Raw genomic sequence first — 16,860 nt, 5'->3', positions numbered from 1 at the left:
AATTTGCTTAAACAATTCCACAGGTCAGTTAACTTCATTAGACTGAAAATATTAAGAATGCTTTAGAGAATAAGTGATATATGTGAACCTTTTGTATGTGTCTTTTTTTGTTCTCTGCTTAATTAAAAACAAAATTATATATAAAAATTCATTGTAATCCATGTTTATAAGAACAGTAACACTTTAGTTTTGCTTTTAAAATTTAAAATTTTCTCTAAATCAGTTTCAGTTTCTCTAAATCAGCTTTAAACCCTTAATTATATTTCAATAAAGTATTTATATGTTTTAGAGAAGAATTTCGTTTGTAATTTGGCTAAAGTTACCATCAAAGGGAAGTTAGCATATGTGTGTTAGTTTAGGATGATCAGTCCTGAAAAAGGCTGATTTTTACACTGGTTTTTGTAAATATAAGTAAATCAAAATGCTCTTCCTTCTGTTGCAGTTTCTCTTGAGTTTTTGAGAAGGAATTTTGGCCTTAAAGAAAACTTGAGATACGTATTTACTGAAGTCCCAAAGAAAAGACAATCCGAAGTTATACATTCCTGGTTCTTTAAGTACTGTGCCAAGTTCACAGGCCAGCACCTCCATCAGCATGCCCTTCTTTATAATCTACTCACAAAGAGACATTATTTCTCTGAGAATTTGCTTAAAGTAATTCTAGCTCCTAGCCTTGTGCCTCTGATTTTTCCCATATTAAAAATACTTTCTTCCCCAGGCATAATGATATATTAAAACATAAAATATTCCTGTAGTGTGAGATCAAAAAGATATGCAAATTATAAAAGACAAAGAAAGGCTGTGGAAACATTCCAAATGAAAGGAGGCTATTAAGTAACAGCTTTATGCAATTTCTAGTCCTGCACTGTATCCTGTGCTGCAGGGACAAAAATGCTCTACGGGACAGCAGGTCAGTGGACAAAATTGAAATATAGATAGCACATTAGATAAATGCATTGTTTGTGTGTAAATTGTGAATTGTTAACTGTATTGTGGTCATATAAGAGAATATCCCTACTCCTAGGGAATGCACACTGATACATTTAGGGGCAAAGGACCTTAATGTATGTACTTATATACATGGTTCAGAAAAAAATTTATTTCAAAGAGGGAAAGAACACAAATGATTTTGTAAAAGGGGTAAAATGTTAACAATAGGCAAATGTGGTTAAAGGCTTAATAGATGTTTCTTTTACTATTTCTGTTATTGCAACTTTTTACTACCAAATAAAAAAGCTTTTAAAAAAGTACAGAAAACTGAAATATGTAAATTTTAAAGTTTCTCTCCTTTAAAAGAGCAAATTTCCTTTGAAATCGTATTCTTGATATTGTACTCTCAAAAAGCGTTTCTGTCATTTCACCTAAATATTTTTTAAAAATAAGGCCAGAGGCAGTGGCTCATGCCTGTAATCCTAGCACTTTAGGAGGCCGAGGCAGGCGGATCTCTTGAGGCCAGGAGTTCGAGACCAGCCTGGCCAGCATGGCGAAACCTGCACTCTACTGAATATACAAAAATTAGCTGGGCGTGGTGGCGCACGCCTGTAATCCCAGCTACTTAGTAGACTGAGGCATGAGAATTGCTTGAACCCAGGAGCGGGAGGTTGCAGTGAGTTGAGATCGTGCCACTGCCCTCCAGCCTGAGCGACAGAGCAAGACTCTGTCTCAATAAATGAATAAATTATATATATGTGTGTGTATGTGTGTGTGTGTGTGTGTGTGTGTATAGCATTTAGAATAGCACAAGAAACACATTTTGTGATTGAGTTTAGTTTTCTGTGACCATATCTATAAAATATTACTGATAATTTATACTAAAATGCATGATTATGGTTAATACATGACTTAGATATATGTTTACTAGATATTTGTTAGAGCACTTGAAAAAATACCAGCCAATTGATTTTCAAAAGATTCGTGAGATATATGAAACTACTTGGAAGAAAGAGAAACTAGGGGAAAAGTAAAGTATGAATAAGATTCTAATATGAGCATTTTGTCATTGGGGTAAAAATGAAGGGAAAAACTGTGGTAATGCTCTTCAAATTGTTCTCCCATTGATTTACAGTAGAGTGATTTGGTTTTGATGAAGTCTATGTTACCACTCGAGCCAGTTTGTAAATCACATTTTTGTATTAGTTCTTTCTTCACTTGGCTAGATCTTTTTTTTTTTTTTTTTTTAAGCCATGTTATATGTTTATGTCCTTGGAAAACCTTCTCCTTTTCAAGTGTTCCTGCCTAGAATTGCATCTTTATCTGTCAACCTACGTAATTCTCAGTAGTCCAAATCTATATGTTGCCAAATTACAGATGTTCTCTACGTGTTTTATTATTAATTCAACTATTGTATTTAATGTTGCACTCCTCTAAGGCAGAGTTTATCATCATAAATGGTATTAATCATGAGGATCCTAAGTAATCAAATCATGAAATTAAATGAAAAATCATTTTTTACTTTGTTGTGCATTTTTACTTTTCCATGCTGAAGTCAGTTTCCATTGACTAGATTTTAGTTCCACTCAGCCTGAAATTCTTTTTTTTTCCTTTTGAATACATTATTGGAGACTCGATAGGCTTTCAGTAATTACATAGCTCTCAATACGTAAGTATGCTTCACTAAATACGCAATGAAACATATTTCTGTATTAATAATCCTTTTATTTTCTTCCAAGTGTATATACTACCTCAGGCACAAGTTAAATAATATAGTAAACAATAGCAAATAAATCAGTGATTAAAACAATACAAAATCAGTCCCCAAATTAAAAAGCTAAGTGACTGTGCATTGTGAATGTCCACATGAAGAGACTTAACTCTGCAACATCAAAATCTGTAAACCCCATCAGGTAGTGAGGCCATTAGGTGGGAGCAAGCACTAGAGGAGCTGACTCCTCAGTAACCCCAGTAACTTACTAACTTCCTCCGTAACCTCACCTCTATAGGCCTTAGCCGAATACTGTGCAGCTTTGTAAAAAACGGTCACTTGGAAAGGATCTCTATATTCCCTTCGTTTACTTTTTCATTGATAAAAATTTATTGGTGCTTTTAAGAAGCCAGAGTGCTGAGAAATTTATAACTATTGGACCGAAGTTCATCCAGAATAAAGGCTCTTACGTGTGTATAAAGATAAGAGTCTCACATTTAAAATACTCCGTATAATAATGGACTATCGTTGTTAATGCTTATTTTTCTCTTCGATAGCAGCAGTGATAATTACTTAAATAAGTCAAAGCTACATTTTAAAAAATTGATGATTTTTAACATTACAGGCTGAAATGGGGTCTCTTACTAACACTATACATTTTACTTTTTATAATTTCAACTTTTATTTTAAATTCAAGGAGTCCATATGTAGGTTTGTTACATGGGTATATAACGTAATGCTGAAGATTGGGGTATGACTGATCCCATCACCCAGATAGCATAGGACCCAATAGTTTTACAGCCCTTGCCCCCCTCCCTCCTATAGAAATACTTAACCACACAGAAGTGTGCAATTTAGAACAAGACACAGTCCAGATAATCAGTTGCAAGGGCCAGAATATGAATAAAATCATATTCATTTTCAAGCCACGTGTCAAATTCTTCTGTTTTATCCAGATTGATGTAGACTTTGAACAAATAATAAATTTAATATACCATACAAGAACACTTTATTTTGTGACTATTAATGGACTCTTGAAGTTTCTTTTGGCAGATGGAGATGGACACATGGATCATTTACTGCCAGGCTGTGAAGATAAAAATTGCCAAAAGAGTACCATCTACTTAGTGAGATCTGGGACAAAGCAGGTATATCAAGTTGCTTTTTAATGTAAACATTTTTTTATGTGCTTGGAAAAAAATCTTCAAAGGTTAGAAAAGTTACCTGTAGAATCAGAACAGAGGGAACCCCAAAATTAAGTTACCAACTTCCTCGTTTTAACTTAATGAAATGCATTTAAATCTATTATTTTTTAATTTGTTGAGGGAGAAGCATTGTTATAATTATTTCTGGTGAAGAAAACCCATTCTGATACTATAATTAAATGATCTTTTAGCTTTTTATATGCCAGGAATATGGCAGAACACACTATAATAAAAGGTTACGTAGAAGAACATTATATCTATTTTCGCAGCTGATGTTTTTATTTGTGTTATCTAAACCTATTTTATTATCTCATGCTGACTTTTACCTGTAACTTGTAGGTAAGCAATTTCGAATCTGACAGTCACAGTGGAGGATTAATATGGGAATGATAGGTTATAACAATCTTATTAGAATTAATGTTTTATTTTCTTTTGGAGGGTAATAAATGATAGAATAACATATTGACTTTTATAGCCCTTGTGGAAAGGGAGCATCATATTTTATGTGAAAACAAATCTTCAAACAGTCAGCATTCTAAAAGCATTTAACTGGCCAGTCTGAATACAGTGGTGTTAAGTGTACACAGCCAGTTACAGATGTCCTTGTTTCTTCTCCACCCCCACTGCTTCCCTTTACTAGCCTTAAAAATAAAATAAATGAAAGCATTTAACTGTTATACCTGTAAGAACTTTTTTTAAGGTTTTGAATCACTTAAAACTTTAGATCAAGTAACACTTAATCATTGGTTCATAATTATTAGTAATCCTAGTAATTATTGCCTATTGACAGACTACTGTAAGAATATTTTCAAATTATACAGTCATCTCTCTCTCTGGGAAGATAAATGTCACGGTTCTTTGGTGACTATTATCAGTGTCATATTGATACTGAAAAATCTTTTTACGTTTTAGGCCTTAATACATTTACTTTAACAGGAATACTTTATTCAATGTGGTTTATCCTCATTAATAACCTGTCAGCCTCTTCAGAAATTTGTGATAACGTGGCATTGAAATATCTCATCTGCTAAAATAAAACCCAACAGTTTTTAAAAAATCAAGTGAAACCATTGAAACATTTTAATGATATATAAAATAATACTGTTTTGCTTAAAGAAAGATTGAAAAATTATTAAAGATGCGTACCAATTTTTTTAAAACACTCATTTTCTGTAAATATGTCTTTTCCAAGTTTCCTTTTTCTCTGGTAAATTATACTTTCTTTGGAAAATATATAAATTATTACAGATACCCTATTTATTAACCCCTTTTCAAGAAACCATCTTTAATATAATTTAACTTGCAGCCATATAAATGAGTCACCTGCTTAGAAGGAAAGGAAAGGAATCTCCAGGCATATTTGGCCTCCTGCCATCTCAAGTCAGCTGTGCCTGCTTCTGCTCAGGCATCTTCAGGTTATGTGCCAGCATTCATACTCAGCAAATTGTGGGCACATCTATAACTGTAATGGCATGATTTCTACTCTTCAGATTTCTAGTTATTAAAAAGTAAAGATTTATGTTATCTGAAGAGAAAGGGATTTCTAAAAGCTTATTTTGAAATCAGCCTGTTCTTTCTGTTTTCTTCATGGCCGTTAATATAGAAATAAAGGAATGTACTAAAAATGTAGCTTCCGGCCATTTTAGTGACAGAGCTCATTCTTCTTAGCTGAGAATTTCCTGTCAGTTACTGATGAAGTCTGTCAGGCCTGGTGTTGTTTGCAAAGCCTCAGGAGCTGCTCGGCTGGAAGGTAATGACTGAAGTCATCTGCATGTGTAAGAGGCACAGCAGCAGAATGAACAATGGGGTCTCTGTCATTTTCTAACTTTCCTCCTAAGTTGGTCCTCCCAAAAGGACATCAGTATTAGATGATATTACAGTTTGATCTAGTTTTTTTCAAATATTCATTTGAGTGTTTCTATGTGACACAGTTTTAAATTATGTAATCTGACTAGATGTGTATTAATATCAGTTCAAGCCTAAGATTCATGCAATATTGTGAAAAACTTTCTAAGGCTTTCTGTGCCAGTTAGACAAAAATGACTAGGATAAATTCTAATGGAGACTACTTTTTTTCTTTCCCCAGAGTGTCACTTATTCACCAGAGTAAATTATGATACCCTACCATATTGTAGAGATAAAGATGTTAAGTAAAATAATGCTTATCTTAAAAAATGGACATTTGTTTTGCAAATTGTAAATTTTTTTATAACTATAAAGTCTGATCTTTTTCTCTTAATCCATAGTGGGTTCCAGTCCTACAAGATTTCAGTAATAAGGGCACACTCTGGGGCTTTGTGCCGTTTGTGGATGAACAGCAACCAACTGAAATACCAATTCCAATTACCCTTCATATTGGAGACTACAATATGGATGGCTATCCAGATGCTCTGGTCATACTAAAGAACACATCTGGAAGGTAAGGAAATTAAATCAAGTGAGAAATATTTGTAAACTGTGTGAGAAATATTTGCAAACCATGGTACTTTGCAACTGAATAGTACCTAAATATGTTATAATCTCTTAAATAAGGAACATGATGAGCTCAGTTCCGTGTTTTAATTTGGTCCCTGCACTTCTCACAACTGCTTAGAATACCTATTTTTTTCCCACAGATTCATTATCTGTAAAACAAAAATGAACATCCAGTCTGAAGTAAAAAGTTGTATTTCACTCAGTGAAACTTAATCTTTAAGAGGTCAAAAGTTTTTATAGGCAAATGACCCAATTACATTTTGAGACCGAAGACACTGGTGGTTAAGAACTGACTCTGGGCTTTGATCTCAGTCCAACCACTTACCCTCTGTGTGACCTTGGTCATATTACTCAAATTCTTCATGTGTAAAATAAGTGTAATAATTGTACCTCTGTCGTGGAGTTATAGTAAAGATTAAATAAGGTAAAAGTAAATGAATGACTTAGAAAGATATTTTTGGCGTATTGATTTTACGTTTGGTAAATGTTGTTACATTATTGTTGCTTGTTTTGTAATGACATTGGAAATTCCACCATGACTATTGATACTTTCTGTATGTGTAAACTGTGAGTACATTTATTGCATTAGCAGTGACTTTTAATGTTGCAATTACTTTAATTTTTGAACTAGAAGTACCAATAGATAAACCAATATAGTTAAACTCATAATTAGCTTGAATCCTGACAGATGCCATAAATACGACTGTTCCTAAATTTTAATTTTATCGTTTTATTCATCTCACAATTAATGATATTCCTTGGCCCTTATTCTTTCTTTCCTTTTACATTATTTTTCTGAGCATTAATTTATTTGTTGACACTGGAATTACTAGTGATTCAGCTCCATATTCAGAACCAGGCTCATGATACAAAACAACTTCTTCAGAAAAAGTCAGACCTATTATTGCTTTTAACACCAGTGTTGTCTGGAAATCTGATATTTAGAGAAATATTTATCATTAATGAGTGTTCCTAAACTATTTATAGAAAAGCGTGGAGAGTCTGTATGTTAACTTTCCTAAGCACGTTGGTTTGAAATTATAATGTCTCTGCTCATGTTTGTAGAGTTTTCCAAGGACATGACCATGGTGCTGTGTTATACAGAGTTTAATATGTACTTATAACCTACGTGTGTGAAACAGATCTGATATAGCCAAAACAAACTTCTGAATGGAACATGAGTGTTACTCCTTTTGAAAGCATAGTGATACATAAAAACAAAGAACTGCAGAATTACTTTATTTTAGACATTGGGTCTATTCAGAAGAATAAGAAATTACATTTTAAATTCATTTAATCCTGTGATTACTCATCCTTAGAATATTTAAATAATTTATATTTTACTATAAAAGTTTTTTATCAACAGTGTTTTTTGTTAACAATTCCTTTGCCATTCAGCAATACAGATGGTATCAACTGCTAACTCAGCATTCCGTGAACACTTTAGTTCTGCAGGAAAAATAAGTACTAAAGGCAGTTGTACTTTTTTGTGAAAGTCTTGATACCATTATAAAAGAGGTTGTGTAAAACTCAGTTATTTCTTTTCTGTTCTTTTAAGGTAGATGAAAATTGAAGGATAGAGTTCAGTTCATCTCAGTGTTCATTCCATCACAGATGAGAAGTAGCCCTAACTTTAAATTAAATCTGAATATTATTTAGAGTTGCTGTTACATTTCTGTAGGAAAATTTGACAAATCACATTAAAATTAATGCTCTAGACCTTGTTAGGTCATTTTCTAAAATTCAAGGACAGATTGTAATTTCCTAGTAATAAATAAATATTTGTTTAACACTGGTACTCTAGAAGTTATGTTAGTAATGTATCATTATGTCAAGCACATAGAGTGACATTCCTTCTTTTGAGAATTTTATCTAGTGACTACATTTAAGAGTGTGACTCCTAGTCTTCATTCTGACTATTCCTATCACCTTTGTATGATACAGTCAAAATGTTGACATATTTAAGAAGAGTTTTATTGTTACTAATATATTGCAAGTCACTGGATGAAACTGGATAGCAAAACCTGAGCTTCCATTGGGCTTTTATAGGAGTTCCAAGCTTAGAAGTAGCTAAAAATAAAAAAGGTTTTTGGCAGCAAGGAAGCACACTCAGAAGTCTTGAGTATCAGCTATGAGAACATCCCAAACCTATTAAATGGCAAGTACATCTGTAAGTGGCCAAATGTAATATATTGCTTGTTAGTTAATGCTGGGGAAAAAATGGTTTTTGTTTATGAAATAATTTTACTTTGTATTACTCTAGCCTCATTTTTCATAGGTTAGTTATTTATTTTACAAATATGAAAATAGTCTGAGATAAATCGGACAACTTACCCAATATCATACAGCTAGTAAGTTGGAATTCCTAATTCAGTTATAATCTGCGTATTCATCTGCATCCTCAGCTTTATACAATAATTTACCTTTACATTAATGACCCTGACTTATCAATGAAAGGTTACATTATGTTGCAAATGTTCTACTTTTTAAAAAAGGCATGGAGATTGATAGTACAAGGGCCTACATCTGTGGGAGCATTTCTAGCCACTATTCTTTTTAATTTTCTCTATGAAGTAGAGATGCCGGTGAGGCTGCAGAGAAAAGGGAACACTTATACACTGTCGGTGCGAATCTAGATTAGTTGAACCACTGTGGAAAGCAGTTTGGAGATTTTTCCAAGAACTTAGAACTGCCATTCAACCCAGCAATCCCATTACTGGGTATATACCCACAGGAAAATAAACTGTTTTACCGAAAAGACACATGCACATGTATGTTCATTGCAGCACTATTTACAAGAGCAGAGACGTGGAATCAATGTAGGTGCCCATCAATAGTGGATTGGATTTTTTAAAATATGGTATCAATACATTATGGAATACCATGCAGCCATGAAAAATAACAAAATCTTGTACTTTACAGCAACATGGATGCAGCTAGAGGCCATTTTCCTAAGCAAGTTAACACAGGCACAGAAAATCAAATACTGCATGTTCTCACTAATAAGTGGGAGCTAAACAGTGTGTACTCATGGACATAAAAATTCCAACAGTAGACACTGGGAACTACTAGAGAGGGAAGAGAGGAAGGAGATCAAGAGTTGAAAAACTAACTATTGGGTACTGTGTTTAGTACCTGGGTGATGGGATCAGTCATACCCCAAAACTCAGTACCATGCAGTATACCCATGTAATAAATTTGCTCATGTACCCTGTGAATCTAAAATAAAAGTTGAAATTATAAATGTTAAGAAAGAAAGAAATATTGTCCTGGATGTAAACTCATTGTGTCTCATTATTGAAGAAGACCTCATATTGCTATGTTGGCTAGCCTTCACTTAACCAACTCCAACTTCATAACTTGGAATTTGTAAAGATCAAAAAATTTTCTTTCAATAATATTGCCTATTCATCTGCTATAATGAATCCCATACTAAAATTCTTAGTCCCATAATAAAATGGAAAAAGAACTCCACTAATTAGTTCTGAGGGAAGAAACCTTTGTAGACAGTGAGAGTTAATTCTACCGTTAATCCCAACGGAGATACATTAAAAGATATGTTACACATTATTTATTTTGTCAGCAATCAATTTTAATTAAAGTATTAAATACCCTTACACACTAAATTTATAGTTGTAAAGTTGCATTCCTTTATACTTAAATTTTCTTTATGTCTTTAGATACGACTCCTTCACATTTTTAGTATTATTTGCCTTTTTAATTTCTTTCATCAGACTTGATAAAGGCTTCTTTCTCTGTCTTATTATTTCAGTCATGTCTGTGTTTTTGTTGGTATTGTAGAGGTTCAAAGAATCACCTTTATTTTCAGTAAGATGAATTTCTTCTATGAATATTTTCTTTATGTTTGTTTTTACTTTTTCCCGTTTTGCTTTCTTCAAGTTTATTTTTATTTTTTATTTTTTATGTTATTTCATTGAATACTAAACTAATAGATGTTTACTCTTGTTTTCTATTAAGTGCTTTTAAGACTAAATATTGTGAGCTTGGCTTCAGGTCATGTATTTTGATACTATGTGGTTTCTTTGTTCTTTCTTATTTAAAATTTTGCATATATACAGAATTATTTAGAAAGGTATTTTAAAGAGTTCACATAAATATGTTTGGGAAGTTGCTCTTATGGTTGTTTTTTGGATTTGAGTCTATCTCTTCATTCTTTATTCTTTTAGTATGGCGTTGCAAATATAAATGTGGCTTGTGCAATACTTTTAGAAACTTGCTGAAATGTTTCTGGTAGTTTAATAGCTCAGTGAATGGTTATCTGAAGTATCATTCCTGTTAATTATATTATTTAAATCTTTATTTTTATTTTATTTTCTACCTTTCATTGGATTATTCAACATTTTCTTCCTTTTATAGTTCCTAAGGGGGTTAACATATTAAAATTTTTGTTTTTGTCATAGTGGTTACATTTAAATATTAATACCTATACTTAAATTTTACCTTTAATGAACTACTGGAGTTAATATGTAAGGCAAGAATTTTAGGACACTTCTAGTTCTCTCTCTCCCCACCCCAATTACTTCTCATTCAGTGGTATTATCAATTGATGGAATGATTTTCACGTTTTGTTGCTACAGTTATTTACACTTAGCTACAGGGTTTACTGGTTTCTCTGATCACCCTTGAATATTATATCTTTCATTCTTTCTTCAGTTTCTATTTTTCTGGACACATTATCAAGTAATTCTATCTGGGAGAGTCTGCAGCCTCTTTCTGAAACTTTACATGTCTGAAATTTTCTTTATTTTCCTCCAGCCTGAATTGCTAACTTGGCTGAGTATAGGATTCTAGATTCAAAATTATTTTACTTCATATCCTTCCTTAAAAACACTTCGCCATTAAATTCCAATATTCACTTTTGCTAGTCAAGTCTGGTGATAATCTGATTGTTCATTGCAGGTAACCTCTTATGTTCTAAGATACTGGATTTGTACTTTATCCATAGTAGTTTGAAATGTTACCATGTGGAGTTGAATTGTGACTCCTGTAAATTTCTGTTATTTTTGTCTTCTTCATTCTCTTAGTTTTATTATTATTATTATTTACTTGTTAATTTGTTTCTAAAGCTCATATTAGAACACATGAGGGAAGTTGTAGGTCTGCCCTCCTTGTCTTTCTCCTGATACCCGCACATTTTTTAACTTGTATCTTTTGTGCTGTATTCTGGAAAAATGTCTTTGTTCAGCTCATTGACTAACTTGATTATAGAAGTGAACAAGACAGAAATGAAATTTACTCACTACAAGGTACTAGTCATCACTGTGAAAGCAACCCAGAAAATATGACTTACAGACACTGGGTAAGAAGTATCATTTTCCAAGCAGTTTATTTGTCTAAGACAGCACATCATTAATTACAGAGAGAAAGTAGCAAATGATATATGAGTGTATATACTTGTCTTTCCATACAAATTATGTTGGTAAATTTCATTACTTATACACTAGTGGTACCAAGATAAATTTCATCATTTTCCATGATGTCCATGAAGTCTACTGATGAGTGCACTTCTAAATTTGTTTTTACATAAAATTATACTATGATAAAGTAAAGTAAGCTTTTTAGCTGTTGAATCATCAACATATACAGTTAACTTTTGTATTTTGTAGGGCAATGCTGGGAAAGGAGAATGCCATTCTGAGATAATATACTTAAATCCATTTTATTTAATATCAATCAGCTTTTTTACAAGAATAGTGGCCACAGAGTTTTATGACTCCTAAGGAATAGTTAGCAGTCCTCTTCAAAAGAATAGTGATGTGGAAGATTTTGCACTCTTTTTTGGTATATCTTAACTATCTGTATGAATCAGACTAGTGGTTATTGTGTATGGAATCACCAGGATGGCAAGATGGAAAATCCTTCTCCTAATAGTCTGTGAATAGGGCAAGACTTAGATTCAGGCCTCTCTTGTTATATATGTACTTTCAGTCACATATATTAATAAGAGGAGAAATAAAACACAAATGGAGATTGTTTTTACAAATGTACAGACAACATTTATGCTCAAAGTATGAAACACATGCACTGCATCATCTCTCACATACAGTTAAAAGTTTACTGTTAAATGCACCTTTGGATAAGAGAATTAAATAAAGATCATGTACTTTGGATCTCAGTTGAAATGCCAGTGCTGCCACTTGTACTTCTGTTTTCTTTTGTCACTTACTTGACCTGTCTATGTATCTGTAAATTTATAAAATGAAGGTGGTTATACCTACCCTGAAAGTTCCTTGTGAAGATTGAAATACATTCATTTCTCTTTCACTCTTAAGTTTAACTAAGAAACCTATAATTAAGCTAGACTGGCACAACATGAGCGATGACTTTAATTCCGAGAGATCTGTGACAGCTCGGTCACCTCCTACCAACTGTAGACTACACAGATTATTGATACAGAAAGAACTGATGGCTATTTCATTTCTCTTCTTTTTCTAAAACTATATATCCCAAAGGATTGTTTGTTTATGTTTCAGAACATTTAAAACATGTAAGTTAAAATGTATCAATCTAAGAATATTTTTTTTCCAAATACCAGTGACTTAGTCAAATCAGACTAATTTAAGTAAAGGTAGAATCAGTTGAAAACTTGCAACAGAAAATTATTAACAGGCCAGATGTGGTGACTCAAGTCGGTAATCCTAGCACTTTCAGAGGCCAAGGTGAGAGGATCAGTAGAGCCGAGAAGTTCAACACCAGCCTGGGCAACATAGTGGGACCCCATCTCTACAAAAAATGAAATAAATTAGCCAGGCATTGTGGCAGGTACCTAGGCACTCAGAAGGCCTGAGTAGGAGGATCACCTGAGCCTAAGAATTGGAGGCTGCAGTGAGCTGTAATTACACCACTGCACTCCCACCTGGGTGACAGAGCCAGACCTTGTATCTAAGGAAATAAAAGGAAAAAGAAGCCGAGCGCAGTGGCTCACACTGTAATCCCAGCACTTTGGGAGGCAGAGGCGGGCGGATCACGAGGTCAGGAGATCGAGACCATCATGGCTAACATGGTGAAACCCCATCTCTCCTAAAAATACAAAAAATTAGCTGGGTTTGGTGGTGGGCGCCTGTGGTCTCAGCTACTCGGGAGACGGAGCTTGCAGTGAGCTGAGATTGCGCCACTGCACTCTAGCCTGGGCGACAGAGCGAGACTCCATCTCAAAAAAAAAAAAAAAAAAGGAAAAAGAAAATGACTAACACTAAAAGGGAGAATTAAAAGGTATCAGCAGGCAATGTATTTCTGTAGATTTCAGGAAGTAGCTTAAGATGTCCAAATCTTTACAGATCCTCACTTTGTAACCTTTTCCCCCTAAGACTGGTAGATTAAGTGCTATATTGGATAATTGTTTTCAATGTTGTGTATGTGAATTTTTAAAACACATAATAAGTCTTTGGTAGCAAGATACATCTGTTTACATAAGCCCATCACCTTTTCTCACTTTCTTCATAAGCAAAGATGGAAATAAAGAATACACACTATACAGAAAGAATGTATAAGGAAAATATAAATCAGCATTATTGCCTTTTTTTTTTTTTTGAGACAGAGTCTTACTCTGTCGCCCAGCCTGGAGTGCAGTGGTGCGATCTTGGTTCACTGCAAGCTCCGCCTCCTGGGTTCACACCATTCTCCTGCCTCAGCCTCGCGAGTAGCTGGGACTACAGGCGTCCGCCACCAGGTCTGGCCAATTGTTTTGTATTTGTAGTAGAGATGGGGTTTCACTGTGTTAGCCAGGATAGTCTCGATCTCCTGACCTCGTGATTCGGCCTCCCAAGCTGTGATTACAGACGTGAGCCACCGCGCCCAGCCTATTGCGTATTTTTCTTCATATATTTGTCACTGAATCTAAATAGAATATCAAGACCTCGTCTCTGTTTTTGCAGAGAAGAAGCTTGGTTCAGACTGATCTAAGTGTTTTCTTCATACCAATGTGCAAACATAACAAATGTAAGTCAGGTAGCAAGGCGACGTGGCACAGTGGCATGAGAATTAGATTTGATATAAAAAGATTTGCTTTAAAAGCCTGACTTAGCGTCATAATTTCTTCATCTGTGAAATGAAAGCATATACTTCTGGTGCATTACGGAGAAGTTGTCAAAATAAGAGTGTAAATGCGAGAGGAAAGTATAGGGTGTCCCATTAAATTAGGCTTTATATGTCTTTAATTTATTGGTAACAGCTTTTTACTCCCACAAAGTAAGTTTTTACAGTGTTTAAATTGCCTGCATCTAGTGATTGCAGCATTAAGATCTTGGACATAGTATAATAATTTAAATATACTATGTATTAGTTGTTAACATTGCTAAAAAAAAGAATACCAAAAATGTCATACGTAAAGAAGAGGTCTTTTCCTCAGCAGGCCTTCTTTTAACTGAAGTATTTTGGAACAGTGCTTATGACTTATTTTAAAAGACAGATTTCTCTAGTCTTTTAAATATGAATACAAATTTTGACTCTTAAAAGTAACTGGTAACCCTTCCGTTAATAGAAAAAAAACAAATACAAGTTCCTCGAGAGCAGGAGTCTTAAAGAACAGAATAATTCCCTCTCTGTTTTAGTAGCAGGTACTTATTCTTTCTTGTGCTGCTTTTTACATTTACTACATCATAGCATTGCTTTTATAATCAGAAACCTCAGAAACATAAAGACTTTTTTTTTTTTTTAAACTCAGTGGGGAAATTAGACAAGGTCACATCTATATGGCTGGCTGCCTCTTCAGCATCTGGCATCCTTGAGAAAATACCTAATGAAGTGAGTTAGTGGGCCAGGTCTTAAGTTTATCCAGTGCTATAGTCTAGTAATAAAAAACCTGCTTGATTTTGATCAGCCAATAAAATGAGTCCTGTTAAACAAAATTTTAACGAGGATTTTTGAATAGATTGTTGGAAATAAGCACCAGATATAGATGAAATCATTTTATAATTGATCCTCTGTCAAATCAGGCATTCCCTATATCATTATCATTTGTCAGTCATGAAATATTTAGCTAGAAAAAAACAGGAAATAGCTGGGCACGATGGCTCATGCCTGTAATCCCAGGACTTTGGGAGGTTGAGGTGGGCAGATCACTTGAGGTCAGGAGTTCAAGACCAGCCTGGCCAATATGGTGAACCCTTGTCTCTACTAAAAATGCAAAAATTAGCCAGCATGGTGGCGGGCGCCTATAGTCCCAGCTACTCGGGAGGCTGAGGCAGGAGAATTGCTGGAACCTGGAAGACGGAGGTTGCAGTGAGCTGAATCGTGCCATTGCACTCCGGCCTGGGCGACAGAGCGAGACTCCACCTCAAAAAAAAGAAAAAGAAACATTGGAAATACTGCCAGTTTGAAATAGAATTCATTTTTACTCTAAATCAACACAGACTCAATAAGGCACTTACAGGTTTGACCTTTTTATATTATAATACATTAATTTACATTTTCTCTAGTTTTTAGTCCGTTGTCTCTCAGTGAAAATCTGCACCAAGAATCATCTTGAACACTGTTCCTATGGGAAAGAGGATTGTCTAATGGTGGTTGTTTTGTTCACTGATCTGTGTTTTATTCTCATTTGTCTTTTAGTGAATCTCTCTAGTCATGAATGTTATTTACTTTTATTAAGGCACATAGATTTCTGTGTTTCAATACTTTTTAAAAATTATACTCCTGGGCTTTTAGGGCTGAAAGGAAATATAAAATCACATAGTCTACTTATTTATGAATTAATTAGGGCACAGAGAACTTAAGTGATTTATCTAAGATCACTCACTTAGTAGTAGAATTGAGTGGATCACTCAATTAGAAGTAGATCCAGTTCATTGCACAATCTTTTTCACTGTATTTATTGAATAATTCAATATTCAATACGTATTTATTGAATAATTTGTCTGTAATTACGAAGGAGCATTATGCTAGAATCTGAAAATAAATAACTGAAATTCGGCACTCTGTACCAGCACTAGCATTCTGTATTCAGAAATTCCATCGAGTGTTTCAAGATGTCTTTTTTATATTAAACTCTTTTTAAGCCATCTGCCTTCTATTTTAATGTATCTTATAAGAATCATTAAAGCCAAATTTATTGTTAAAATCTTGGAGACGCATAGGCAGCGGCCCTTCATCTGTGAGCTTTTGCCTCCGTGGCTATCCAAACGTATCATTTCACCACCAAGTAACAGTCATTGGAATTCAGAACTGTCACTCTAGGAAAGGTGGAATAGTCTCTAGTTCCTCCAGGTCTTTCTTTACTCAGGGACCTTATCCTTCTTCCCTTACCTGCTGCCCCCAGGGGTGTGAAGAACTGGACCTTCTCTCAACCATTCATGTCAGAGCTCTCCAACACACCCTTGTGACCAAGTGGTAGGGATGGCTGACTAGAAGCATTTCAAGCACACCTCATACTTCGAAGAGCAAAATAGCATGTAGACTATTACACTTAGAATACATTTTCCAAGAAGGAACGTGAAGAAGTCAACAGAAAAGAAACAAGAAAAAAATAGGAAGAAGAAGGAAAACAGGAAGCCTATTTGACCAGAGTGGGCCAGGAACTGGGAG

General features: G+C 34.2%; 1 protein-coding gene across 1 annotated transcript in view; it reads left to right on the top strand.

The window, feature by feature from the left end:
- ITFG1 (integrin alpha FG-GAP repeat containing 1) overlaps nucleotides 1-16,860 on the top strand; it is a 305,928-nt gene that overhangs the window by 162,233 nt on the left and 126,835 nt on the right. The window contains exons 9-10 of the mRNA XM_033218313.1: nucleotides 3,692-3,786; nucleotides 6,090-6,262. Of these exons, the coding sequence (XP_033074204.1) occupies nucleotides 3,692-3,786; nucleotides 6,090-6,262 (268 nt within the window). The remainder of the gene's footprint in view (nucleotides 1-3,691; nucleotides 3,787-6,089; nucleotides 6,263-16,860) is intronic.

This window comes from Trachypithecus francoisi, unplaced genomic scaffold (genome assembly GCF_009764315.1).
Source record: "Trachypithecus francoisi isolate TF-2019V2 unplaced genomic scaffold, Tfra_2.0 Lachesis_group10, whole genome shotgun sequence".
In the NCBI taxonomy this organism is placed as follows: domain Eukaryota; kingdom Metazoa; phylum Chordata; class Mammalia; order Primates; family Cercopithecidae; genus Trachypithecus; species Trachypithecus francoisi.
The sequence above is the reverse complement of the archived record's forward strand: the minus strand, read 5'-3'. Positions and strand labels throughout refer to the sequence as shown.